Below are 27,892 nucleotides of genomic sequence, written 5' to 3'. Positions count from 1 at the left end.
AATATTATTACATTTTTAATAGTAAACTTTCTGTAACACGAAATCATCATTTTGCACCGATTCTATCACCTTCTTTGCTTTCCCGTCCCTTTCTCCGATTCAAAATCACGAACTCGCCATTGCCGGTGAAATTCGATTCCGGCGAACGGCCGTTGTTCCTCCATCTATCTCCGTGCACGATCTACACCTCGTTCCTTATTCAATTCTGCATTCCTATTTTGATTTAATTTTAAACTTTTCGGAAGAAGGAGTAATCAGTTACTTTATTTAGGGTTATGATTCGTTGTTCTATTGATGCGTTCAGTTTCAATTCCTTTTATCTGATGGACATAGTTATTTATCAGTAGAAGGTGAGAAATTTATTGTAATTCAATCAATTAACCTCTGATTAATTAATTTCTCATAATGAGATTTGTTTAATAAATGTTTTTAGCTCGATCTAGATTACTTCCTTTGCTATCACATTGCGCAGAGATTGCTTTGATAGTGTTTCTTTCTTGAAGGTGGATAAATTCGAAAAAGTTTCAGTTTTTTTTATTGAACGAATAATTCGGGAATAAAATTCAATGAACTCTAGCTTTTGTTTCGTTTCTGCAAGATTGCATTAATAATGAAACACTTAACGTGTCTTCAGTGTGAGAGACATGAACTTTTCAACCCAGACATGATGCTATGGATATTTGGTCTGAGCCTCTTTGTTTCTTTCCAAAATTTTCATGTCAAAAAGTTCTCTTCTATTCCATCTATAGTCCTTTACATTGGTCTCCAAAAATAGTTAAAGGTGATCAAAAAGGATATTATAACTCCATTATTTTTATTATTATTTTATTCTTTTTGCAGAAAAAATGTCTGTGAATCATGTTAGGTTTGCACTTTGGACAATAGTTTTATTCTGATGGACAATGGTCCTCCCATGCACGTGGACCTCCATGTCTTTAACCATCTTCATGTTTCAACCTTTGATTTAATTAAGAAAATATATAATATAGTATTGCATAGGACACAAACAAAGGAGAATTTGGTCTGCATATTTTGGAAGAGGAAACTCATTGAACAGTTAGTACTATGGTAATGGTAATTAATTATTGTGTGGTTGATCTTGTGAAAAACCCACTTAGTGATTTAGTTGAGTGTTTCTGTATTTGGGAAGAATGAGAGAGTGCTCTAACTTATAAGAGAGATTAGATTAGATTAGATTAGGTTAGCTATGTTATCATTTCCATTGAATTCCCTTTCATGAAAAGGAATTAAGAGAGAAGAAGAAAGAGTGGGTTATATTGCCAACCCACCAGACCATGACATTCCCGTGAGAGAGACAAAAGGGTAAAAGATTAAAGCCCTTCTCTCTTATCCTACGCACTTGCTATCTCTTATTCTACACCACCACTCTATTATTCCATTCCACTTCCCAGTATGCCCAATTTCCAAAGGGGACCAGGGACCCCTCCTTCCTCTGCAACTAAATGATGAAACGTTAAATGCACTTTGAGACAGTTCCCGCGAGTTTCTCTCATCCATTACACCAAATGTTGTTTTTTTCCCTTTCTCCATATTCTTCTTGCCGTGTCCTGATCTTGTTGGATTCAGGCATACCCACTTGTGTTTATTACCTGTGATGTGAGTCCACAAATTCCTTCTCTAAGGATCTGAGTCTCTGTAAAGTTGTGCGCTTTTTTTGGCTTTTCCTTTTTTCTTAGGGTTATTCTGTGCTTTTCTTTTCCACTCTGTAGTTTCTCACTTTTCTTTGCATTTGTGGCAGATTTATTGCAGAGAAAGGATTTTCTTTCTGGATAACCTTTGCTGTTTATTTATTCCATTGCCAAAGTTGATGATAAATCTGTTTTAAGTTTTATGAAAACTTCTATCAATGTGGTCTAATTGGGATAGAGTGGATGGATATATGTGAATCAGAGCAAGCATTAAGGAAACACCGCGGTGTGGAGACCTCAAGACTGCCATTGGTCTCAGCTGAAAAGAACAATGCAGTCCCCGTCAGGCGCTCTACAACGAGGGAAGTTAGTTCACGGCATAAATCACCTACTCCGGCATCTCCATCTGGTCCTCGTCGATATCCATCTCCAAACCTCACGAGATCAACAACTCCTACATCATCCAAATTGTTGCCTAAGAGGCCTCTCTCGGCAGAGAGGAAGCAGCCCACAACTCCCCGTTCCCCACCAAGTGCTTCCACACCTGTCCACGATTCTTCTGTAGATGTGCGTTTATCATCCAGAAAGGTAGCTGGTAGCCATTTACCAGAAGGTCTATGGCCTTCCACGATGCGAAGTTTGAGTGTTTCTTTTCAGTCAGATACAGTTTCGGTACCTGTAACCAAGAAAGAGAAGCCAGTTACCAGTCCTTCTGATCGTACACTCCGGGCGAATTTAAATGTGGCACGCAAGCAGGTTGAAACTTCAAATGTACGAAAGTCTACACCGGAGAGGAAGAGAAGCCCTCTTAAAGGGAAGAATGCCTCTGATCAGTCTGAGAATTCAAAACCAGTTGATGGTTTGCATTCTCGATTGATAGATCAGCATCGGTGGCCAAGTAGAATTGGTGGAAAGGTGTCTTCTAATGCATTAAATGGAAGTGGTGTTGATCATGCTGACAAGACAATCAGAATGTTGAACACTTCGTATTCAGGAACTGGTGTGCCTTCACTGCGAAGATTGTCTTTATCAGATGAAGCAAGTAATCCATTGAGTGTGTCCTCACTGAGAAGGTTTTCTTTGCCAGGTGAAGCAAGTAAGCCCTTGCAAAAAACTTCTAGTGATGGTGGAAGGTTATCAATGTTTGTTGAAAGTGGTAGAATAGGATGCAAGGTGAAATCAGTAGATGACAGCTCCCAGGTATTAAGACTTCGCAAATCTGTTTCTGCAACTCCATCTGATAAAACGGGATTAGCAATTGCTGGAGTCAGATCTCTGTCCTTGTCAAGTACAGGATCACGTCTTCCTTCACCGAGTAAGACCTCAGTGCTATCCTCTTCTAGTTCCAGAGGTGTCAGTCCTTCTCGGTCAAGACCATCAACTCCTCCTTCTAGAGGGGTTAGTCCATCTCGAATCAGGCCAACCAGTTCTTCCAGCCAATTCAACAGTCCAATTTCAGGGTTCAGCTTTATTGCTGATGTTAAAAATGGGAAAAAGGGTGCAGCCTACATAGACGATGCTCACCAATTACGACTTCTCTACAATAGACACTTGCAATGGAGATTTGCCAACGCGAGGGCAAATGATGTACTTTACGTCCAAAATGAAATTGTGGAGGTATGACTAACTAACCATCTTTGACTAACTGGCAAACTCTTTTAAGTGTAGTTCTCTTGTTAAATAGATTGCTGTGTATGTAAATCGTTTTCCTATATCATTTTACAAGAACTTGTTCAATGGTGCAGAGAACTCTGTACAATGTATGGAACACTACTTTGTCTGTATGGGAATCAATTATCAGGAAGAGGATCAATCTCCAGCAACTGCAGCTTGAGCATAAGCTGAATTCTATTTTGAATGATCAAGTAATGTTTATTATGTTTTTTACTAAAATAGTTATAATTGTATATGCCATCTTTTATCGTTCATGCTACTTATATTGTGTGAGATCTTATTATATAATATGATGTTGAGGTTCTAATTTCACTTCCTATTAGTGTGTAATACTATTTTTGTTCCTTATTTGTTTCAACGTTCAATACTTGTGTACATTTTGTAAACGTGGGCCTTTTACAATGACTTAAGCAGATGGCCTACCTTGATGACTGGTCTGTATGGGAAAGTGATCATATTGATGCTCTATCTGGGGCGGTGGAAGACTTAGAGGCGAACACTCTTCGTCTTCCAGTAACAGGAGGAGCAAAGGTGTGTATGGTTTTTGTGTATGTCAATTTGATACTTGGAAAGATACAATTGCATCATTGATATGTTTACACTTATGCAGGTAGATATTGAGGATTTGAAGGTTGCTATCTGTTCATCTGTTGATATTATGCAAGCAATGGGATCTGCAATTTGTCCTTTGCTCCCAAGGGTGAGTTAATTGTTCAAGAGTCCTACTGTTTCGTTTTGCATTTTCAGCTAGCACTTGTATGTCACTCTGTTTATCCCTTTTCTAGACCAACACGTTTCGTATCGAACTTGTTTTTACACTGTTCGTATGTTTTCTTCCTTTTGATTTCCAAACTAGTAAAATTAGATTTTTGGATCATCTTAAAGGGTTACAATCATTTTGTGTATCAGTGTCATGTCAAATTATTATATGTCCTAACATTGTTTTTTGTGGATGTGTTAGGTGGAGGGAATAGATAATTTAATTTCTGATGTCGCCGTGGTATCGGCACAGGAAAAAGACATGCTTGATGAATGTGAAGCACTAATGAGTTCTGTGGCAGCTATGCATGTGAGTCATGTTATATGGTTTAAGATCTTGAATTATGCAAACAAGTAATACAACACTCATTTTTGGCATCTTTGTTCCACTCACGTATGCCTGTGTAGTATACAGCCCCTATTTCCCTATCCCTCTCTAAGCTCCATTTTGCATTTCTGTTTCCTAATTTACACCTTACTCAGTTTTGATTTTGTATAAGTTGATGTAGTTGGTTTCCATTGAGCTTTATCCCATTTGGCAGCGTGATAAATCTACATCCAGAACCTTTTTCATTTTAAGAATATGATATTTGATATAAGTTTGGAGGCTGGATAGTTTCATTTGTTTAAAAGGGTTGGGAATCTTTTCAACACTATGACTTGATCAATCCCTTGGAGTCCGTTTGCGAGTTGGTTTTTGGAGGGAGAGGGAAAGGCTTGAGAGCCATGTCACACACTTGTGAGATGACTCTCAAACCTTCCCTTTCTTTTCCCTCCAAAATCAAAGTCGCAAACAAACTCTTACGGTTATTGAAGGAGATAATGGGTACATAAAATTGTTCATCATCCTCATTCTTGCAACAGTTACTAATTGTATTTGGCAAAACCAGGTCGAGGAAAATAGCATCAGGACGCATCTTATGCAGACGAAGCAAGCTTTGGGAGGTAAATAAATAACCAATCTTGAGAATCTAAGTATGCAAGAGCCTGACTTGCTTCTAAGCTAACAACAACTCTGTTGTGGCTGCAGCCAAATTGATAGTCTTACTATTAGTATCTAATATCTTGCAGGTCCTTTTCCACTGTAAATCTTCTTCTATAGGGCTTTTTACACTTCCACAAATATGATGGAATCTATTTATATTGTTTTACTATCTTTTTTATTTTTATTTTTTAATTGCTTTAGTCAACACTGGTGGCCCAAGGCGCCTTCCACTTGTAATTTTGTATCAGAAAAGAAAATGCAAAGCAAATGAGCAACTTATTGAAACCCATACACTTACAATTTGCATTTAACTTAATTGCCGTCTATGTTATGTTAGTCTTGTTCAATATCAAAATTTGTATTTTGAGGACTGCTATAATTTAGGAAGGAGTTTTGTACAAAAAATTGACTAAACAACATAGTATACTTGATCATCTTCATTTAAGAAATGTCCATTAAGGCGATGGGGGCAAAAATGCTTGGGGCCTTGAGAAGCATTTCTGCATACTTGCTTGTATGCCTGAGAGGTTGTAAGAATTTCTACGACTATGGCTTTAGATAATTACCATCATCTTTATTTTTTTACTATTGCATCATTGCATAAGCATTTTGAAAGCCCCTTCTTTCCCTGCTGTACCGAGTCTATATAGAAAACGTGATACATTAAGAACTAACCAAGACTTGTGCTAACATTTCAAGCTATAACTGAATTTGATTTAGAATTGACCGCTAGTGGCAGTACATCATGAAGATAACATTTTGATGTTAAATGCACACTTGCAAAGAGGGCAATCTTAGCCATGAAAGCTCAAGTGACTACAGAGAGAGTGAGAGAGAGAAAAAAAGAGCTTTTAAGAAGGGTCTTTCAAATAATAAAAGATTGTTTATATGACTTTTTTTCTGGAGATTGAGTATTTGTACGACCTGTAACTAAGAAATCACTTTTATTTAAGCTGCATCTCTGAAATTACACGAAAACAAAAAACACAAAAACTTTTATTCATGAACCATCAAACCTCTTACATTTCTCATAATTTGCAGAATATTACATAAGTAAAGTTTCTAAATAGTCATATATCAACAGCCAGCAACTTCTTCACACTATAACCAAATTGTAATGAAACAAGACCTTAACTCCTCCACATGTTTGCTTAATCAACTTCTTCAATCTTGGGTCCAGCTCCAGCAGAACCTGAGCCACCAGAAGGAATGTCATAATCACCCATAGGCACATCTCCACCAGCACCACCCTGATACATCTTAGCAATAATGGGATTGCATATCCCTTCCAACTCCTTCTGTTTGTCCTGAAACTCATCCACTTCAGCCAATTGATTCCCCTCCAACCACTGTATGGCTTCTTCCACTGCCTTCTCAATCTTCTGCTTTTCATCTGCACTCAATTTTCCACCAATCTTCTCATCCTTTATAGTGTTCCTCATGTTGTAAGCATAGTTCTCAAGTGAGTTCTTTGCTTCCACTTTCTTCTTCACCTCCTCATCCTCTGCCTTATACTTCTCTGCATCTCTCACCATCTTCTCTATCTCTTCCTTGCTCAACCTTCCTTTATCATTTGTTATAGTAATCTTGTTCTTCACCCCTGCAGTCTTATCTTCAGCAGACACATTCAATATTCCATTAGCATCAATATCAAAACATACATTGATTTGAGGCACTCCTCTTGGTGCTGGAGGAATGCCAGTGAGTTCAAACTTGCCCAAAAGATTGTTATCCCTTGTTCTAGCTCTCTCCCCTTCAAACACTTGAATCAAAACTCCAGGTTGATTATCAGAGTAAGTTGAGAAAATCTGCTCCTTCTTGGTTGGAATTGTAGTGTTCCTTGGAATCAACACAGTCATAACACCACCCGCAGTTTCGAGCCCGAGACTCAGTGGAGTTACATCAAGCAACAAAAGATCTTGAACCTTCTCATCCCCTTCACCAGTCAAAATTGCAGCTTGAACAGCAGCACCATAAGCAACAGCTTCATCAGGGTTGATACTCTTACAAAGCTCCTTCCCATTGAAGAAATCCTGCAAAAGTTGCTGAACCTTTGGAATCCTTGTAGACCCACCAACAAGAACAACCTCATGAATCTGACTCTTATCAATCTTTGCATCACGCAAAGATTTCTCAACAGGCTCCATACACTTCCTGAACAAATCCATATTCATCTCCTCAAACCTAGCCCTTGTAATAGTAGCATAGAAATCAATCCCTTCATACAATGAATCAATTTCAATAGTTGTTTGTGCAGTTGAAGACAATGTCCTTTTTGCCCTCTCACATGCAGTCCTTAACCTCCTCAAAGCCCTAGCATTTCCACTAATATCCTTCTTATTCTTCCTCTTAAACTCAGACACAAAATGATTAACCATTCTATTATCAAAATCTTCACCACCAAGGTGAGTATCACCAGCAGTGGCTTTAACTTCAAAAATCCCTTCCTCAATTGTCAATATAGAAACATCAAAAGTTCCGCCTCCGAGATCGAAAATAAGAACATTCTGTTCACCCTTCCTTGAAGCCTTCTTGTCCAAACCATAAGCAATAGCAGCAGCAGTAGGCTCATTAATAATCCGCAACACATTCAAACCAGAAATTGCACCAGCATCCTTAGTAGCTTGTCTCTGAGAATCATTGAAATAAGCAGGAACAGTAACAACAGCGTTCTTAACAGGTTGACCTAGAAACGCTTCTGCAATTTCCCTCATTTTTGTCAAAACCATTGAAGATATCTCTTCAGCTGAGAATGTTTTCTCTTCACCCTTGTAATTAACAACGATCATAGGTTTATCACCTGCACCGGGAATGACCTTAAACGGCCACAGCTTCATGTCGTTTTGAACGGAGTGATCGGAGACTCTGCGACCGATTAACCGCTTCGCGTCGAAGACGGTGTTGTGAGGGTTCATAGCTACTTGATTCTTAGCAGCATCGCCGATGAGTCTTTCGGTGTCGGTGAATGCCACGTAGGATGGTGTGGTTCGGTTACCTTGGTCGTTGGGAATGATCTCAACGCGGTCGTTTTGCCACACACCGACACAACTGTAAGTGGTGCCGAGGTCTATGCCAATTGCTTTGCCTTCTTTTGTTGCCATTTGATAGGTTTGGTTTTTTGTTTGTGATGTGAATTTTGTGTTTGTGTTTTTGATTTTGATGAGTCTGGAAGAAGAGGAAGTTTTGTTTTTATAGTGTGGTGTTAGAATGGTGGGAATGTTCTGGAGGTTACGAGGTTGATGTGAGAGGATGTTAGAGGATTCTGGAAATGTTAACGTGGTGGTTCTTTCCACAAGGGGTATGGGGGGAAGATCGAGAAGGTTCAAATTAATTTGTGTCTTTTTACGTGGCGCCCACTTGTTGTGATACGTGGTTTTTGGGTAAGTTGTCAATAGGCAAAGGATGGAATGGTAATTTACCAAGGGATATGGTTTTGTGGAATAGAGATTACAATGAATACATGGAAGAAAGTAAATTGGGTTTAGCTGTGTGTTTCTCTAGGGTTCACATGTCACTGTACTATTCTATGTGATAGAATATATGATTTGGTCAGAATAATATTTAATAATTATATTTTTAACTTAAATAATATTTTTCAATTAATTAGAGGTAATGATATATTGAGTAGTACAAAAAATAGGACAACATCTCCTTTCTAGGTGTGATAGTAATTAATATCAAAGATGAGGATGACAAAAATACTTGTCCTGTAGGTACCCGCTAAAATACTTGTAATGAGTACCCGTAAAAAATAGCTTATAGGTGAGAGCGAGTACCATGAAACCCACCCCTGAAGCATATTTATAAATTTATTTTTTAATTAATTTTATATATATATATATTACATTATTATTTTATAATTATATATTATCTATTCTTCTATTATTTTATAATGAATTTTAGTGATTGAAACATATGATAAATTTAACATGTGTATAAATTTTATTATTCATGTAATTGATTATTATAAAGTATATAAATATATATTAAAACTTAAAAACTTATAGATACACATAAATACTCACTACTCATGCGAGTACCTATAAATAGGTAGGTATGAGTACGGAAAAATACTATTCATGCTCGTTTTACCCGTTCCCATCCATAACATTATTGGAAGAGTATATATATAGGAAAGGGTACCTACACCCATAATTCCTTATTAAAATATATAATATATATTGTCACATAACCATAATATTATGCTAATCAGTATTATTGTATTATTAATTCCTAATTCTTAATTGTAATATTATATTAATCTATAAATGTGTTCTTGTTAACTTGTTATTTAATATTGTTATATTTTTAAGTTATGAGTATGATGATATAATGTTTTATTGATTAAATTTATTTTATTAAATTAATTATTTATCATAATATTAAAATAATGATTTTTTATGTTAGTTTGAATAAAATGAATTATGTTTAGTACCATGCGAAATATTCACAAATAAAGCTTAAGAACGTTGCATCTGGTAACAAGAGGAAATGACAAAAGAAATGCACAAAACACTATAAAGTATAAATGAAAAAAGGATAGAAATTTTGTTGTTTGATAAGAAAGAAAATGGAAAAAAATATATGAGAAAGAAGTATGAAGTTTTCTTTCCAATAATGTGGTTTGGTTGGGAAGTGTAAAGAAATGAATTTATTAAAAGACAAATTTAATCTAATATATATTCTTTTATTATAAAGGTAGATAGTAAGGGAAAATAAAATATTTTTTATTATTTTATTTTTCAAGTTATTTAAAAATTTTAATTTCCCATTTATTAAGATTATTATTTTATAATTAAATATATCATTATTGTTTATAATAATGTATTTTTTGCAATTTTACCTATATAATTTTTATTATAGAAATATTGATATATAATATTATATTAAATTAAAAACACATACATAGAAAATATTATAATGAAATATATCCTTTTTTTTTTTGCTATACTTTCTATCTTAGTACAACATCTTTTCAAAATGAGAATATATTAAAAATAATTTTTGGATTAATATCATGTCAAATCTATAAAAAAACGGATAGAAAATCACATTCTTCACGATATTATGATACTAGAGTTTTCTAGATTTAATGGAATTGGAGTTTAGCATGTGGGGTTGTTAAATTAATGGATGACAACTGTACGTTTCTAGTTTCACTTTTCCTAACCATAGCTCAAATTATTCTGATTGAAAAAAATGAATCTCATATATAAACATTGAGATTTTGAGCTATTCTATTCATACTTAAAATGATATGAATATTATGATATGTTAGTTTAAAATATGTACAAAGTGAGCTTTGGTTCGCTCGCTATTTAATTATAAAATAAAAATTAATTAAATATAGTAATATAATTAAAAAAGTTAATGTAATGTTCTATCACTTTTATAAATTACCCATAACAATGTATTTGTCTTAACAATTTAATATTATATATATTAAAACTCAATAAAAGATTAAAATATAATATTTAATAATTAATATCAAAATGTTCATGTAAGACCCACCCTATTCATTACAAAATTTGTGAGTAAAATGAACATTTTAATGGACAAAATTTTTATACCCTATTAATCTAATAACTATGGGTGAGAAGCCCCATGGGCATACCCACTTGCTAATGATACTCATTCTCATTTCAAATTATAACCAACCATACCTCATACTCTTTTAAGCACATATACTATATCAATACATTTTTATATACCACCACCGTTATATAGTATATATACAAGGTGAGGTTAGATATAGGGATGACGACCGGTTGAAATTGATACAAGTAGTGTTTTCCTGTATTCAAACACACATTATTTACGTGTACTTATGCAGGTAAAGGGTATTTGCTAGTACCCTACGAATTTTTAAGTTTCAATATATATTTATATGTTTTATAATTTATAATAATTAATACATTTTAAATAATTATTACATAAATAATAAAATTTATAGACATTTTAAACTTATCATATATTTCAATAACTAAATTTTATTATAAAATAATACAAAAATAGATCATATATAATTATAAAATAATAATAATGTAATATATATAAATTATTTAATTGAAAAATAAATTTATAAATATACGGTACTTGCAAGACGGGTACTATGATACCCGCTCCCACCCATAACATATTTTCACGAGTACCATTGTGGGTATTTTAACAGATATCCACGGAACAATATTTTTGCCATCTCTAATTAGATAACACAAACAATCATATTTATTAAGAGATACAATGCTCATCACCAATTCACCACAACACATGCACTTGTATAAATTGATATATTTTTAGTATAAAGACTTATATATAATTAATAATATTTATTATTTATTTATATTTTTTTGAAGAATAAATAATAATTAAATATAAATGGTGGATAAATACGTTAATAATGTATGAAATTATTGTCCATATAAATATTTTTTTTGTCGATATACATATATCAACAAATATACTAATTTATTTGGCAAGTTTATTAAATTTTGTTTAAGAAAAGTTTAGAGAATTGCAATATATACTATTAATATAAAAATTTATACATAATTAATACATCGTTCTTTTATTCATATATATATATATATATTTTTGTCCATCCTCATACCTAATTTTGAGAAATAAATAAAATAAAATAGGCATGCCTTGTATCGCGCAGTTTAGGGTACAAGAGTGAAGAAGGGTTTAATTCCGAAATTGTGAAACGCAAAGCTGTTTTCTCCTCTTCTCTTATCACTCTCCGCAGAAGAGAGAAAGAGAGAGAAATATCCTTAAACCTCATTATCCATAACCCACGCCGGAGATTCCATCATCAACCGTTAGATCCATAGTTATGCAGCAAGGTGACCAAACTTTTATTAGCTTGAGGCCTGGCGGTGGTCGTAGCGGCGCCGCCGGTACCAGATTCCTTGCTCCTCGATTCGATTCATCTTTAGCTGCTATCCCTGCTTTCGGTTCCTTTTCATCTGATCCATCACTTTCGAATGTTGCTCCTTCTATCAAGGTTTCATTCCTAATCGCATAATTTTTCTCTCGATCTACCTTTTTCATCAATTGAACCTCTTCAATTTAGACCTTTTTAATTAAACTATAATGTTTTTAATTAATTTGTAAAATTGATTGCTTTTTATTGCTGCTGTGTGTCCATTGTATGAGTTATCGTGTTAGATTTATGTTTTTTTTTGCTTTTTCGGATCTATTTTCTATTCGATCAATACCAAGGCTCAAGCTCTTGCTGTTGTCTTATTAAAAAAAATGATTTTTTAACTAATTTCCACCGATGTTCATTGGTTTGCAAAATATTTTAATGTGATTTTTTTCCTAATACATAGTTTTGGAATCGTCTGGATTTGATGATAGTGTGTTGTGAATTTTAACTAATTTGTCTGCCAACAATAAAAACATGGCGAAATAGTGTATTAGTGAAAGTTAAAGCAGGTGTTTAAAAGGAGCATCTTGATACATCTCTGATAGTTATGGTGCTGGTTAACTTTGTAACAGCTAGGGATTTATGTTTCCTGAAATTGAATGTCCTAATTCTTGGTGGGGCACTAAGTATGTGTACCTGCTGTAAATATGGACAAAAAGCAACATGTGGGCTTTAGGTGGGCTTGACTAAATTTCAATTTGCCCATAAAGGTCCTACATACATGAAACTTTTTTTTGTTGGAAATTGGCATTGCTTATTTTCCGTGGAGTTAGTGTTCGAGGGGTGTGGTAGTTATTTTACTCTGTCCTTCTGAATGCAATGCTTGCAATGACAACGAATGCCTTAATTTGTTAAAAAGTGAACTTTTTTTATCCATACAATTTTACTGATTTATTATTAGGTCACCAACAGAGTGTTAGTACATGTATAATGATTTTTATAGCCACAATACAAATAAATAAATTGAAAATGGAATTATGGAAAACAAGTGATGTTTGTGTGTGGAGCTTAGTGTCAGTGTATTCTATTATGTTTTTGTACTATGTATGACCTCATTTATCTACCTCTGAATTGTCCTGTTCTTTTGTGAGCTATTTGCTTGAACCGTGAAGTTTTCATATAAAGTAAATACTTGTGTCATTATAGGCAGGAGACTCACTGTTTGAGAATCGTGAGCGCGTGCGATATACTAGAGAACAGCTTTTACAGCTTCGAGAGGCAACTCAGGTAAGTGGTATATGTTCTTGTTGCTAGGTGCTATTTTGATTCAATATACTCTTCCCAAGATGGGATTTTATTTTTTAAAAGCATACATCCATCTGCTGCCCTTTTCATATTAGTTTTTTGAAAAATTATATCTATCTAAATGCTTTTCCCACTAATTACGACAATGTTTTTCTAATCACCATCTCATGACTGTCACTGTTGGTGATTGGATTATCTTTATAATATTTTTCTGTGTGCACATTTCCTTGAGTGCACTGTCCTTTATCATAAATTTACTTATATTTCTTAGACTAGCTAATTGCTGTCAGGATTTTTATGGGGGTCTCTAGTTTATTAAAAGGCATGCTATATTGTTCCCTAAGCCCATTGATATATATTTTGCATATTCTACAGTTCATTTCCAACTTCCCTTTGCCTCATCTCCTTGGAAACTACCTCCTGAAGTGCATATTTCTCTGTTTTTTAATATTTAAACTGATATTAATGTTTCAACATCTGTATAACCTTTGAACCTTTTTTACTCTTAGGTTGGTGAGATTCCCAATGATGTTTTAAAGATCAAACAAGATCTTGATGCGGAACTTTTTGGTGAAGATCAAAGTTGGGGCCGCTCAGAAAACAATGTGAGTGTGTATTCTGTCCTCTAATTATTGTGCTAATATTGTCAAGCCTCAATCCTCTTTCATCCTGTTTGGTAAGTTGTTTGATGAAGTTGATTGGCATTGATGTATTGTTGCCATTGAACATGCTATTATCATTTTGGAGACTCATCAGTGAGTGAAAAAAATCTCATGTTTGTATGTCATATTGCAAATTTATTCTCTTGATCTCGATATTAAATGTTCTTCAGTTTTATAACTTCTTTATGATCATCTTCAACTTAATAAGATCAACTTTTGTGTAATATTGCTTATATCATTTTCTGCAGCCTGCAAATCCATCTCAAAATCGATATACTGAGCCAAATAACAGTGACTGGCGTGGCCGATCTGGACAGCTTCCCGCTAATGCAGATGAGAGGTCTTGGGGTAATGTCAAGGAGAATAGAGACTTTGGCAATAATAATCGTCAAGATCAACTGAATTCTCAGTTTGGAAGGGCACAAATCTCTTCTACTCAAGGGGTAATAAGCACTGGCAGGAATGCATGATATCTGTTATGTAGTTAATGTTTTATAAGTTCAAACTTTATCTGATGTTAATGTAAAACTCTTATAAGGGCACACTATCAATGAACAAGAGAGTATGACATCATTTAGTAACCAAGGTTTTTTCTTTGAATACTAGCTTGAAATCATTTAAATTGGTACCATTATTAGAAATACTTGATGAAAGGTTTTCCAATAATTGGCACATTCATACTGAAAATTCTTTAGATTCTATGATGGTGTGTATGTCTGTTTATTCTAAACCTGTGAAATCTGTATTGGTAAAAAGTTTCATCTTATTTACAACTTTTCCATTTCTTTTACTTTAGGGAGGACCTGCTCCTACTCTGGTCAAGGCTGAGGTGCCATGGTCAGCTAGAAAGGGAACTCTCTCTGACAAAGATCGTGTCTTGAAGACTGTGAAAGGGTAATATATTTTTATTTTTTTAATACTTATGTTTGATGTTGGGGCATCTTTTGAATTTGTTTTGTTTTAGATTTGTGCATTGTTTACTTTCATGTCTGCACCTCAATGGCCATATAATATTGGCAAGTATAACAAGTTGCAATTCAGAACAGTTTGAGGGATCATATCATATTAAATGTAAAGAATTTAATGTAATAAATATTGAATAACCACAAGTTGTGAGTTGTGACAAGATTCTTGTATTTATTTATTGAACTACTTTTGTAACTCTTAAGAGCCTTCAGAAGGAATTGCATGTCTCGTGCTACTGCTATGCTAAAAGCTGTTGACCACTTCAATGCAGAATACTAAATAAGTTGACTCCTGAGAAATTTGATCTCCTGAAGGGTCAGTTGATCGAATCTGGAATTACATCAGCCGACATATTGAAGGTTCATCTTTATTCACTATTGGTTGTTCTAAATATTGTGTTCATGTCATTGTCATTAAATAACTTGCTTTGCTAATGCAGGTAGTCATTTGAATTATATTTCTGTTTACATCCTTGTTCTTAATTGACTCGCTTTGCAAATGCAGGGAGTCATTTCTCTTATTTTCGACAAGGCTGTGTTAGAGCCAACATTTTGCCCCATGTATTCTCTGTTGTGTTCTGATCTTAATGAAAAGTTGCCTCCATTCCCATCTGACGAACCTGGTGGGAAAGAAATCACTTTTAAGAGAGTACTCTTGAATATCTGCCAGGAGGCTTTTGAAGGTGCAGATGAACTGAGGGAAGAACTGAGGCAGATGACTGCCCCGGAGCAGGAGATGAAGCGACGAGACAAGGAAAGACTTGTCAAGATTCGTACACTTGGAAATATCCGTTTGATTGGTGAGCTGTTGAAGCAAAAAATGGTTCCTGAAAGGATTGTCCATCACATTGTTCAGGTTCTTGCAGTACTTGAAACTTGACTGTTACATAAATTTTTTCTTGTTGGATTAGGAGTAGCCAGTCTGCCCAGTCATCTGTATGGTTAACTGATATTTGCAACAGGAGCTTTTAGGAACTCCTGACAGCAAGGACTGTCCAGCTGAGGAAAATGTTGAAGCTATATGTCATTTTTTCAACACTATTGGTAAGCAGCTTGATGAAGTCCCAAAATCACGACGTATAAATGATATGTACTTTAGTCGGTTGAATGAATTGGCCTCAAATCCCCAACTTGTACCACGGCTGAGGTTCATGGTTCGTGATGTTATAGACTTGCGTGCGAATAACTGGATTCCAAGACGCGAAGAGGTAAATTTACAAAAATTATGTACATATGCTATGCGTCAAATGCTAAAAGGAGTTTATTTTCCAAGTATTAATGTTAACTCTTATAGGTGAAAGCCAAAACAATCACTGAAATTCATTCCGAGGCAGAAAAAAATCTTGGATTGCGTCCAGGTGCCACTGCAAATATGAGAAATATCCGTGTAACTTCTGGTGTTCATGGAAGTACCGGTCCTGGGGGCTTCCCCATTGCTCGACCTGGTACTGGGGGTGTGATGCCTGGAATGCCAGGGGGCAAGAAGATACTTGGACTTGATAATGACAACTGGGAGATCCCTAGGACTAGATCAATGCCGAGAGGAGACGTGTCTGGGGCACAAAATGCTGGACATGGTCAGTCTCTTCTCTTTTCCAAGTCATCAACTGTGAATTCAAAGTTTCTACCTCAAGGCAGTGGTCTTATTAGTGGGAGAAATAGTGCCTTAGTACATGGAGGAGGTGGACCCCCTTCCGCTCTCCCATCAGACTCCTCTATTGCTACTGGGCCTGCATCTCAAATCCCTCAGGCTGTTAAACCTGTTGCTGCTGTGTCCACTGAGGTGTCACAGGCTCCTGCTGCAAAATTGAATACTGATGTTCTTCGCCGGAAAACGGTTTCTCTTCTGGAAGAATATTTCAGTGTTCGGCTGCTGGACGAGGCAGTACAATGTGTGGAGGAACTAAAATCCCCTGCTTACTATCCTGAGTTTGTGAAGGAAGCCATTTTCCTTGCACTCGACAAAAGCCCGCCATGTGTTGCACCTGTTGCCAATCTTGTTCAGCATCTGTTTATTAAGAAAATTCTTTCTGCAAGAGACATAGGGACTGGCTGCTTGTTGTTTGGTTCTATGCTGGATGATATTGGTATAGATTTACCTAAGGCGCCGAATAATTTTGGTGAAATAATCGGGAAACTGATTTTAGCCGGGGGTTTGGATTTTAAGGTGGTAAGAGAGATCCTTAAGAAGGTAGAGGATGACCGGTTCCAGAAAGCAATATTTGATACCGCAGTACAGGTAATTACCACTGCATCTGCTCAAGCTGTGCTGGATTCACAAGCATCTGATATTGAAGCTTGTCGGAGTCTGTTAAACTGATTCAGATTTTGCATGAGGATACCGATTTCTGTTAAAGGGATGAACATCTCTGTCTTGTTTCGCAACTTTGAATTTCCCTCCCCTTTACACCCACATTTTTAAGTTACAGCATTCTGTAGTTTCATACAGTATGTTATAGAAGTGGAGTTTCCAGTACCATAAAGTATTTTCATCTGGAGTTGTATAACTTAATTTTTACTTTTTATTTTGATGTGGGAGAGATGTTTATATGAGGGAAAAGCCAGAACCATAAAAGCTACTGTTTTTGTTTTCTGGTTGGCTAAATCATTTGCCATGTTTCTCCATTAGAGAGTGACCCATTCATGGGGTCCAAATGTTTTTGTACTTGATTAGTTTCCATTTTATTTTCTTGAATTTTGTTGACAGTAATTGTTATACTGGTCATTTATAATCAGCGTTGTCGTTATTTGTACTATATTTTGTTTATGTTCAGATTTCAACACACTGGTTGCATGTCATTTATATTTTTATTCCTGTAGATAGGAAGAATGCCTACATATATATGAATACAAAATCCAAAGGTACTGTTACAAAGGAACAAATTAAGAGCATCGTGTTATCTTGGAATCTTTTAGTGATAATTAAATATTTTATAATCTAGTTGGACTGTACTTATAATTGTATTGAACAAAATAGAATTTATAAATTCTACACCTTCCACTTCTATGAAAATGCTACTTATGTTTTCATGTGCAATGCTTGAGACATCACTATTCGTTTGTAGATGGATAGTGTGCATTTGAAAAGCTGGTTCAGAAGCTGAAAGTGGTAAATGGGTTTCTGCTTTTGTTTTCTAAAAAACGTTTTTAAACTAGACATCATTTATACTGGCATTGTTAGCATGTAGTATAAGGTCCTATTTGATTTATGTCCAAAAGGTTAAGAGTTTAATTCATGTGAGCAATACCAGGAGAGACAATTACATACTCTGAAAGAGATTGTTTATTCAAAAGGGTGAGAAAATACTCTTGGTAGCATAAAAAAAAAAAGAGTCAAAATGGATTGCAGCCAATAACCATACTTTCATTTATTTATATATTTGTAGGGAATAAACTTGAGAAACAAAAAATGATGAGTGTTAAGAAAGAATTAAAACATTTAAGTTTTTTTTTTTACAATTCCTAGTTTTATTTGCAGATTCTTGGAATAGGAGGAAATTGCAGTGGTTTTGTGCTTTTTTAATTACTCTATTAATACATAATTTAAAATTTAGGTCGCAAAAGTTTTTTGACTATCGAAAAGGATCCCAAATATGATTAAAGAAACTACTTGTATTAATTATTTACATCAAAATAAAAATATTGGTGAAATTAAGTAAAATATAAAGGTTAAACAAAATATCGGTGAAATTTATGGAGTGCTGAGTGCATAGTACTTTTAACTTTGATTTTTTTCCTATAACTAATTTAATTTGTCACTAATATTTATACACTTATTTATATACAATCATTACATCATTCATCATTTATTTTAATTTTTTATTAAAGAATCAATAATAATAATTAAATATTAATCTTAGGATGTAGTAATAATATATAAAACTCAGTAAAATTTTGTTTAGGTTGTTAAAGTCTGATCCATATAAACTAGTGAATTCAAACCCGTCCCTCCGTTTGGCGCCTTTTTCATATGCTGTGAAGGTAATGGCAGATGGTGACGGAGGTGGAAGCGATGAATCGGTGAAGCTGGCCATAGCACTATCGGTTCTCCGATCAAAGGTTCTTAAAACTACAAACGATGCTTCTCCTTCCCAATCTCACTCTCTCCGTTGGAAGCTCAAGGTTCCATTTCCAATTCCTTCATTCTCCATCTACACTTTCCTTTCAATATTTCTTTACTTTATAAATTCATTACAATGAAATTATTAGGCTAAGGAAAGAAAACAAGAGATCTTAAGGCTAAGAGAAGATCTAAGAGAAGCTCTAGGTTCCATTTCCATTCTCACACTAATTCACATTCACACGTCACGTGCTTTTACCATGCTCACGTGCCTATTTTGAATGTAGATGCTACTGCTTCTTCAAATTCTGATCTCTTCCCTCAAACTGCTTCTTGCAAGTGTTATTTCTTCCACAATTTGGGACAATTAAACCCTAATCCTAATCCCTCTCACACCAGATTCAATGACGTCCTTCGTCGCAGATTTCTCAGACAAGGTTTCATCAATCACCAATCATCATTGCTTTGTTACTGCATTGTGTTGTTTGATACTCTGCTGATGTTGAAATTTTGGTTTCTGTAGTGCACTTTAAGGAAAGGCGAAGAAGAATTGAGTCTTCCTTTTCTAGTCAGCAGCGGATTTCTTTCGGTACTTCGTAATCACAATTTTAGTAATAAATCAGAAACAATCACTACTATATGCTACTTGCGAGAATTCTGAAGTGAATGGAGATGCACTAACTATGTTTAATGTTATCTAAATCATAGGTTTAACTGAGGAGGATGAAACAGAACAGCTTAGGGCCTCTGTTGATTTTCTTGTGGAGTTCTGTGAATCTTCATCACATGTTAGAGAGATTCACTATTTCTTTTCGTTTATTGTTTTTAAAGCTCTGCATTCTGTGTTATCGATTTTTCTTATCATATAGTGTATACATTGTACTTTGCAGGTTGATGATTCTAAGTTTGCAAATCTGGTACATCAAGCTGTAGACTTTATATTGGGTATTCTGCTCTTTTCGCTGATTCAATAGCATTGCCTACTTTTTTTTTATTGAAAAATTGAATTATATAACTATTATGGCTTGCTACTTTTCATTCGCAAAATTCATTGAAACTATAACTTTTGGCGCTCACAATCCATAATTCTTAATTACGAAGACTTAATTCCATTCTAGCTTTTGCTTGTGATCTAACACTCAGAATTAAAGAGTCGCGAACAAATGTGGCCACTTTGGACTTAGTCGTTCTGCTAAAGAAAATCCTTGTGGGTATTATCTTTGAGTCTTTGAATCGGATTAGTTACTTTGTGAACTATGGTGGTGGGCTTATTAGCTATAATTTCATTCTGAACAGTACTGCACAATGATCTGAGTTGTAACCATGCAAGCCCGTGGTGAGTTTCTCCCTCTCCCCTTTGAAACTTCCGATGAGCTGTGACGTAACCTAGTAGAGGTTCCTTACTTCCTATTCCTCACATCAAATGGTAATTTGGTTGAGTGATTAAAACAAATTGTACTTCTTGAGCTCTTAGTATGTTACATTGATTTTATTGTTTTAGCATTTATCACCACCTTATGAATTATACGTAATCCACAACCATATTTCTGTGTTATCCACACTGAAGATTATTGTATATCTCTTCTGAAGATTCATTGAAGATACTTCTATCAATGGGAAAGAACCTGGAACTTGTTGAAGGAATTATCAACAGCCTAGTTACACGTTTGGTTAGGCAGATGAGTTCACAAGAAAAGGGTATCACTAGTTTGAGATCAATTATGTCAGTAAATGTTGTTTACTTCTATTTATCGTTGTATGCAAGTCTGTAAAGGAGTTTAACATTGTGGCATTTGTGACCTTTTTTCTCCAGCTTCACCATGAAATATTATCTATTGTTTATTAGTTAATCACTGTAATGATTGACATGTGGTCCTTTTGTTGCTGTTTCCTTTCTCAATCGTTTCTTCTAGAGTCTCAACACAATGACACCAATGCACAGTTTTATATTCAGCACTTGATCCGTAAAATTGGAAGTGAGACCTACATTGGTCAGCGGGCAATGCTTTCTGTTAGTCAAAGAATTTTGATGCTAGCGGAGCATTTACTTTTCTCTGATCCCTTTGATGATTCCTTTCCTGACATGCATGAATGTATGTTCAGAATGTAAGTCTTTTGCAAATGCTTATTAGCTTTGCTGATCTCCTGATTCATAAATCATAATGAATAGTTAATATAGGTTAGTGTCAATGAAGACATATACGTATATCTGATTTTTATTTTTGGAATGACAGGATCCAGCTAATCGAGTTCTTGGTTTCAGATTGCTTACTAGAGTGGTTAAAAGCTGAAAATTTTGACAACAGTATGCTTCATACTTTCTGCTGATGTTTATTATTCTTCACATGTTCTTCCCTTACCAAGTGATTTCATATTACCTTGTAGCCTTGATTTTAATGATCCTCAACAAACAAAATTATTTGCCACAACCAATATTTTAATTTCTCAACTTCTATTTACGTTTTTATTGTAACTCCTTTTCGAATTCTGTAAATATTCTTGGTAATTAACTGACTGTAATCAAGATGAACCAAGTATAATAACTTAAACTGACTGTTAACCATGACTTTACAGTGCTCCTTGAAGATTGGGTGGCATCATTTATCCAAGCAAGAAAAGCCATAGAACTTCTGGAAAGCAGAAATGGACTGTATATGCTCTATATGGACAGAATCACTGGTGAATTGGCAAAACTAGTTGGCAGAGTCTCATCGCATCCTAAACTTAAACAGGACATTTTTAATGGCCTTTTCTGCTAATCATTGATTAATTGTAAATAATAACTGAATTATTGAGGTTAGTATAATTGGTACCCACATCACAATGTTGAAGTCTACTTTTTGATTGCATTTCTTCACTATTGACCAGTATCATCACTATTATCCAGCCAGTCATTACTTTCGGAGTAAGCATTAGTTTCCCAAAAAAGAAGCTCAATACTGAAAACCAACTCTTGCTTTTCTTTCCACTGTCTTTTCCTACCATTTACCTCTCTCAGTAAGTCTGTGATTAATCTATGCCTAGAATTTCTGTGAAGATAACTCGGCACTAGTTTTCCATCAACTTTTGGTCATATTCTTCTTTTCCTTTTAAAAATTATTTGCCTACAGGTTCTATCGCTTTTCGTGTATTTCAAGAGGCAACGTGGAAAGCCACCCTTCTTATATCCCGCTCTCATAGTTTGATAACTGTAACTGGGAAAATGAACTATTGGGCCGTCTGAGCCCAACCTTGTTGCTGCAACTGTTCAAAAGAGACCCAAGAGAATGATTCATTCAGCCATTAAGCTCAAGGACTCCATCTGGAAGAAATAGACTTAGATGTATTATTTTATTATTTTATTCTGCTTTAAGAATTTCAGTATTAAACTACTTGGGCCCAATACACAGTGACCCATGGACCTTATTATTAATTTCAGCAGGATGTAATTCCCAGATTACTGGTATGAAATTTGAAGTATTCTTGTTCAAGATATTTTTTGCTCTGCTAGGTTTACTAACCCTGCCACTGTCTTCATACCTCCTAAATCTGTCTCTTCATTTCCCACTCACTCCATCATGGAGGAAAACTCCAACACAGCTATTCTGGAAAAACTCTCTTCTATACAACAATACCTTTATGAGAGGCAAGAGTTGATGCACTCTTCCATGGAGGCTTGCTTGGAAAACATGTTCAATGGGTTGGTGGAGAAGTTGGCTACCACCATGACTAACTCTCAGTTTCCTCCAAAACTACCCCCTCATGGATCCCAACAGAGACCACCACCACCACCACCACCTACTTACGGCTCTGGTTACTTTCCACCACCGGGTACTATTAAGCTCCCTAAATTACATTTACAACCATTTGATGGGACAGAACCTCAGGATTGGGTATTTCAAGCAGAACAGTATTTCAATTTATATCAAGTAGCCCCTTTCCAAAGAGTACAATTGGTTGTTTTTTCTATGAAGGGGAATGCCTTAAGTTGGTATAAGTGGATGTTTAACACTAACCAACTTACTAGTTGGGAAGAGTTCACTAAAGCTTTACTTATTCGTTTTGGTCCTTCTAGTTTTCTTAATCCACAAGCTGAATTGTTTAAATTAAAACAAACTAGCACAGTAATGGAGTATCAATCGAGATTTGAACGGCTTTCTAATCAGGTTGTGGGTTTGACACCGGAAATGATATTGAACTGTTTCTTATCTGGTTTAAACCCAGAAATTGCAATAGAATTGGCTATACTGCAACCTTTTTCGGTGACTCATGCACTCAGATTGGCAAAATTAGTAGAAAGTAAAATTGCAGCATCCAAAGCAGCCACTTGGCGTCTCACACGCATCAATGCACCAGTTCCACACAACCAATCACTGGGGTGTGGTACTAGTGGGGCTCATGCGACAAATTATGCTGCCTTACCAATTAAACGTTTGACTGCAGTCCAAGTGCAAGAAAGAATAGCTCAAGGACTCTGTTACAATTGTGATGAAGTATATATTACGGGTCATCGTTGTGAACCAAAACAGTTCCTCCTCCTGTTAGTAGATGATCCAAATGATACTTTTCAACACCCTGAACCTACCAGAACCATTGAGGATACTGATTGGGTGCCTTCCCACACAGACCACTCGGAGGTGATCCACTGTCACTGCTGGTGATTGAATTATCTTTATAACATTTTCTGCATGCACATTTTCTTGTGTGCACTGCCCTTCACCATAAACTTATGTATTTTTCTTAGACAAAATAATTGCTGTCAGGATTTTTATGGGAGTCTCTGGCATATTAAAAGGCATGCTATATTGTTCCCTATGCCCATTGATATATATATTTCACATATTCTACCGTTCATTTTTGCCCTTAGCCCCATCTCTTTGGAAACTACCTTCGGAAGTGCATATCTCGTTGTTTTTTTCTTCATATTTAAATTGATATTAATGTTTCAACCATTTTTACTCTTAGGTTCGTGAGATTCCCAATGATGTTTTAAAGATCAAACGAGATCTTGATGTGGAACTTTTCGGTGAAGGTCAAAGTTGGGGCTGCTCAGTAAACAATGTGAGTGTATATTCCGTGTTCTAATTATTGCCATAATCATCTGAGGCCAGAAAATCTCATGTTTGTATGCCATATTGCAAATTTGTTAAAAGGTGAACTTTTTTATCCATACAATTTTACTGAATTACTATCAGGTGATTCAGGACACAAACAGAGTGTTAGAACATGTGTAATGATTTTTATAGCCACAATTCATAAATAAAAAAATCAAAATGGGATTATGGAAAACAAATGAGAGATGTTTTCACTGTGATGTTTGTGTGTAGAAATTAGTGTCACTGTATTCTATAATGTTATTGTACATCATTCATCTACCTCTGAATTGTCCTGTTCTTTTGTGAGTTATTTGCTTGAACGGTTGAACCATGAAGTTTATACTTCTGTCTTTATAGGTGAGAGACTCACTGCATGAGGGTCATGAGCAGGTGCGATATACTAGAGACCAGCTTTTACAGCTTCGAGAGGTAACTCAGGTAACTGGTATATATTCTTGTTGCTTGGTGCTATTTTGAGTTCAATATACTCTTCCAAAGATGGGATCTTATTTTTTTAAATCATACATCCATCTGCCGCCCTTTTCATATTATTTTTTAGAAAAAGTATATCTACCTACCTATAATTCTTTTCCTGCTAATTACGAAAATGTTTGTCTAATCAACTCCTGTGACTGTCACTGCTGGTGATTGGATTATCATTATAATATTTTCTGCATGCACATTTCCTTGTGTGCACTGCCCTTCACCATAAACTTACTTATATTTCTAAGATTGGATAATTGCTGTCAAGATTTTTATGGGGGTCTCTGGCTTATTAAAACGCATGCTATATTGTTCCCTAAGCCCATTGATATATATTTCACATATTCCACAGTTCATTTTCAACTTCCCTTTGCCTCACCTCTTTGGAAACTACCTTCGGAAGTGCATATGTCGTTTGTTTTCTTTATATTCTGATATTAATGTTTCAACCATTTTTACTCTTAGGTTCGTGAGATTCTCAATGATGTTTTAAAGATCAAACGAGATCTTGATGCAGAACTTTTTGGTGAAGATCAAAGTTGGGGCCGCTCAGAAAACAATGTGAGTGTGTATTCCGTGTTCTAATTATTGCCATAATCATCCGCGGACAGAAAATCTCATGTTCATATGCCATATTGCAAATTTGTTAAAAGGCGAACTTTTTTATCCATACAATTTTACTGATTTACTATCAGGTCTCCAACAGAGTGTTAGTACATGTGTAATGATTTTTATAGCCACAATTCATGAATACAAAAATTAAAATGGAATTATGGAAAACAAGTGAGAGATGTTTTCACCGTGATGTTTGTGTGTAGAACTTAGTGTCACTGTATTCTATTATGTTGTTATACTATGTACGACATCATTCATCTACTTCTGAGTTGTCCTGTGCTTTTGTGAGTTATTTGCTTGATGGTTGAACCATGAAGTTTATACTTCTGTCTTTATAGGCGGGAGACTCACTGTATGAGCGTCACGAGCGGGTGCAATTTACTAGACACCACCTTTTACGGCTTCGAGAGGTAACTCAGGTAACTGGTATATATTCTTGTTGCTTGGTGCTATTTTGAGTTCAATATACTCTTCCAAAAATGAGATCTTATTTTTTAAAATCATACATCCATCTGCCGCCCTTTTCATATTATTTTTTTGAAAAATTATATCAACCTATAATTCTTTTCCCGCAAATTACGAAAATGCTTTGTCTAATCAACATCCCGTGACTGTCACTGCTGGTGATTGGATTATCTTTATAATATTTTCTGCATGCACATTTCCTTGTGTGCACTGCCCTTCATTACAAACATACTTATATTTCTAAGATTGAATAATTGCTGTCAAGATTTTTATGGGGGTCTCTGGCTTATTAAAACGCATGCTATATCCCTAAGCCCATTGATATATATTTCGCATATTGTACAGTTCATTTTTAACTACCTCCTTGGAAACTAGCTTTGGAAGTGCATACTTCTCTGTTTTTTCTTGATATTTAAACTGATATTAATGTTTCCACATTTGTCTAATTTTTTAACCCTTTTTACTCTTAGGTAAGATTCCCAATGATGTTTTAAAAATCAAACAAGATATTGATGCTGAAATTTTTGGTGAATATCAAAGTTGGGGTTGCTCAGAAAACAATGTGAGTGTGTATTCTGTCTTCTAATTGTTGTGCTAATCTTCTGAGGCCATAATCTTCTTTCACCCTGTTTGGTAAGTTGATCGACTAAGATGATTAGCATTGATGTATTGTTGACATTGGACATACTAGTATCATTTTGGAGACTCATCATTGAATGAAAAAAAAAATCACATTCGTATGTCATATTGAAAATTTTATTCTCTTGATCCTGGTATAAAAAAATGTTCTCAATTTTATAACTTTTTTATGATCATCTTCAAGTTAATAAGTTCAACTTTTGCGTAATAATGTTCATATCATTTTCTGAAGCCTCCAAATGCATCTCAAAGTTGATATACTGAGCCATACAGTAGTTTTGGATTCGTCTGGATGTGAAGATAGTGTTGTAAATTTTAACTAATTTGTCTGGCAGCAATATTTGCTATAACAATATTGTTGCTTAACTAGTGAAAGTTAAAGCAGGTGCTTAAAAGGAACATTTTAATACATCTCTCATAGTTATGGTGTTGGTTAACTTTCTAACAGCTAGGAGTTTATGTCACCTGAAATTGAATGTCCTAATTCTTGGTACCTGCTGTAAATATGGACAAAAAGCAACATGTGGGCTTGACTAAATTTCATTTTCCCATAAAGATCGTACATACATGAAACTTTTGTTAGAAATTGGCATTGCTTATTTTCCGTGGAGATAGTGTTCCATGGGTGTGGTAGTTCCGTAGTTATTTTACTGTCCTTCGTGATGTTATAGACTTGCTAATAACTGGATTCCAATACACAGGTAAATTTACACAAATTATGTAGATATGCGATGCATCAAATGCTAAAAGTAGTTTTTTTTCAAGTATTAATGTTAACTCTTGTAGGTGAATGCCAAAACAATCACTGAAATTCATTCAGAGGCAGAAAAAAATCTTGGATTGCAGCCAGGTGCCACTGTAAATATGAGAAATACCGGTGTAACTTTTGGTGTTCATGGAAGTACCCATCCTGGAATCTACCCCATTGCTCGACCTCGTAAAGGGCGTGTTAAGGGAAGGGACAAGAAGAGGCGTGTTAAGGGAAGGGGCAAGGAGATGCTTGGACTTGATATGACAACTGGGAGATGCCTATGACTAGATCAATGCCGAGAGTAGACATGTCTGGCGCACAAAATGCTGGACGTGGCACAGATGTTTATATAAGGGAGAAGCCAGAACCATAAAAGCTAAGGATTTTGTTTTCTTGTTGGCTAATCATGTGGGATGTTTCTCCAAAAGATAGTGGTCCATTAATGGGGTCTAAATCTTTCTTGTTCTTCATTAGTTTCCGTTTTATTTTATTAAATTTTGTTGACAGTAATTATTATACTGGTCAGTATCATCACTATTATCCAGCCAGTCATTACTTTTTGTGTAGCACTAGTTTCCCAGGAAAAAACTCAATACTGAAAACTAACTCTGGCTTTTTCCCCCACTGTCTTTTCCTCCCATTTACCTGTCTCAGTAAGCCTTTGAGTGATCTATGCCTAGAATTTTTGTGAAGATAACTCAGCCCTGGTTTTCTTCTTTTCCTTTTAAAAATTGTTTGCCTCCATGATTGAAAGGTTCTATCGCCTTTGGTGTATTTGAAAATGCAAAGTGGAAAGCCACCCTTCTTATGTCTTGCTCTCATAGTTTAATTGTAACTGGGAAAATGAAAGAAGATTTGGGTTTATTGCAACTTCGTGTATTTGTGGACTCTACGTATATTTATTTTCATGAGGATCTGATGATTGGCATTAGTT

The 27,892-nt window shown here is 35.2% G+C and overlaps 5 protein-coding genes across 7 annotated transcripts; 4 read left to right on the top strand and 1 right to left on the bottom strand.

The window, feature by feature from the left end:
• On the top strand, positions 79–5,358 carry LOC109346542 (AUGMIN subunit 8-like). The gene is made up of 7 exons (XM_019586152.1): positions 79–350; positions 1,760–3,266; positions 3,395–3,514; positions 3,738–3,854; positions 3,934–4,023; positions 4,285–4,392; positions 4,973–5,358. Exons 2-7 carry the CDS (start codon positions 1,893–1,895, stop codon positions 5,033–5,035), a joined length of 1,872 nt encoding a protein of 623 aa, XP_019441697.1. The 5' UTR covers positions 79–350; positions 1,760–1,892; the 3' UTR covers positions 5,036–5,358.
• Positions 1,253–17,626, top strand: LOC109346523 (eukaryotic translation initiation factor-like). 3 transcript variants are annotated; one of them, XM_019586131.1, is made up of 10 exons: positions 1,253–1,601; positions 11,873–12,073; positions 13,145–13,225; positions 13,753–13,848; positions 14,154–14,324; positions 14,702–14,799; positions 15,143–15,230; positions 15,376–15,726; positions 15,833–16,078; positions 16,165–17,626. In XM_019586131.1, exons 1-10 carry the CDS (start codon positions 1,479–1,481, stop codon positions 17,188–17,190), a joined length of 2,481 nt encoding a protein of 826 aa, XP_019441676.1. In that variant the 5' UTR covers positions 1,253–1,478; the 3' UTR covers positions 17,191–17,626. The 3 variants fall into 3 exon arrangements, with proteins under 3 accessions (XP_019441676.1, XP_019441669.1, XP_019441684.1); XM_019586124.1 differs by having other exon boundaries at positions 14,154–14,348; XM_019586139.1 differs by lacking the exon at positions 1,253–1,601 and having other exon boundaries at positions 11,754–12,073; positions 14,154–14,351.
• On the bottom strand, positions 6,035–15,751 carry LOC109346547 (heat shock 70 kDa protein). The gene is made up of 2 exons (XM_019586165.1): positions 15,735–15,751; positions 6,035–8,175 (listed from the first exon to the last, which is right to left on the bottom strand). The coding sequence occupies exon 2, from the start codon at positions 8,166–8,168 to the stop codon at positions 6,219–6,221; it is 1,950 nt and encodes a 649-aa protein (XP_019441710.1). The 5' UTR covers positions 8,169–8,175; positions 15,735–15,751; the 3' UTR covers positions 6,035–6,218.
• On the top strand, positions 18,797–21,838 carry LOC109346562. The gene is made up of 10 exons (XM_019586189.1): positions 18,797–18,992; positions 19,080–19,137; positions 19,218–19,367; positions 19,454–19,519; positions 19,639–19,718; positions 19,821–19,875; positions 20,521–20,628; positions 20,844–21,036; positions 21,165–21,235; positions 21,505–21,838. Exons 1-10 carry the CDS (start codon positions 18,855–18,857, stop codon positions 21,687–21,689), a joined length of 1,104 nt encoding a protein of 367 aa, XP_019441734.1. The 5' UTR covers positions 18,797–18,854; the 3' UTR covers positions 21,690–21,838.
• LOC109346555 lies at positions 22,386–27,033 on the top strand. The gene is made up of 7 exons (XM_019586175.1): positions 22,386–23,546; positions 23,875–23,970; positions 24,363–24,443; positions 24,954–25,049; positions 25,442–25,522; positions 26,039–26,130; positions 26,994–27,033. Exons 1-6 carry the CDS (start codon positions 22,488–22,490, stop codon positions 26,060–26,062), a joined length of 1,437 nt encoding a protein of 478 aa, XP_019441720.1. The 5' UTR covers positions 22,386–22,487; the 3' UTR covers positions 26,063–26,130; positions 26,994–27,033.

The sequence above is a fragment of the Lupinus angustifolius genome, chromosome LG01 (genome assembly GCF_001865875.1).
Source record: "Lupinus angustifolius cultivar Tanjil chromosome LG01, LupAngTanjil_v1.0, whole genome shotgun sequence".
Taxonomy (NCBI): Eukaryota; Viridiplantae; Streptophyta; class Magnoliopsida; order Fabales; family Fabaceae; genus Lupinus; species Lupinus angustifolius.
This window is presented reverse-complemented; position numbering and strand designations above follow the sequence as displayed.

Bases quoted from the DNA above. Each gene is read 5' to 3' on its own strand.
- LOC109346555 (XM_019586175.1), top strand. From the start codon at position 22,488: ATGGAGGAAAACTCCAACACAGCTATTCTGGAAAAACTCTCTTCTATA. The intron at 23,547-23,874 runs GTGATCCACTGT...TTTTACTCTTAG, and splicing joins CCCACACAGACCACTCGGAG to GTTCGTGAGATTCCCAATGA. The intron at 25,050-25,441 runs GTGAGTGTGTAT...CTGTCTTTATAG, and splicing joins GGGGCCGCTCAGAAAACAAT to GCGGGAGACTCACTGTATGA.
- LOC109346542 (XM_019586152.1), top strand. From the start codon at position 1,893: ATGGATATATGTGAATCAGAGCAAGCATTAAGGAAACACCGCGGTGTG. The intron at 3,267-3,394 runs GTATGACTAACT...TCAATGGTGCAG, and splicing joins TCCAAAATGAAATTGTGGAG to AGAACTCTGTACAATGTATG. The intron at 4,024-4,284 runs GTGAGTTAATTG...TGGATGTGTTAG, and splicing joins TTTGTCCTTTGCTCCCAAGG to GTGGAGGGAATAGATAATTT.
- LOC109346523 (XM_019586124.1), top strand. From the start codon at position 1,479: ATGCACTTTGAGACAGTTCCCGCGAGTTTCTCTCATCCATTACACCAA. The intron at 13,226-13,752 runs GTAAGTGGTATA...TTTTACTCTTAG, and splicing joins AGCTTCGAGAGGCAACTCAG to GTTGGTGAGATTCCCAATGA. The intron at 15,231-15,375 runs GTTCATCTTTAT...TTGCAAATGCAG, and splicing joins CATCAGCCGACATATTGAAG to GGAGTCATTTCTCTTATTTT.
- LOC109346562 (XM_019586189.1), top strand. From the start codon at position 18,855: ATGGCAGATGGTGACGGAGGTGGAAGCGATGAATCGGTGAAGCTGGCC. The intron at 19,520-19,638 runs GTACTTCGTAAT...TCTAAATCATAG, and splicing joins TCAGCAGCGGATTTCTTTCG to GTTTAACTGAGGAGGATGAA. The intron at 19,719-19,820 runs GTTAGAGAGATT...TGTACTTTGCAG, and splicing joins TCTGTGAATCTTCATCACAT to GTTGATGATTCTAAGTTTGC.
- LOC109346547 (XM_019586165.1), bottom strand. From the start codon at position 8,168: ATGGCAACAAAAGAAGGCAAAGCAATTGGCATAGACCTCGGCACCACT.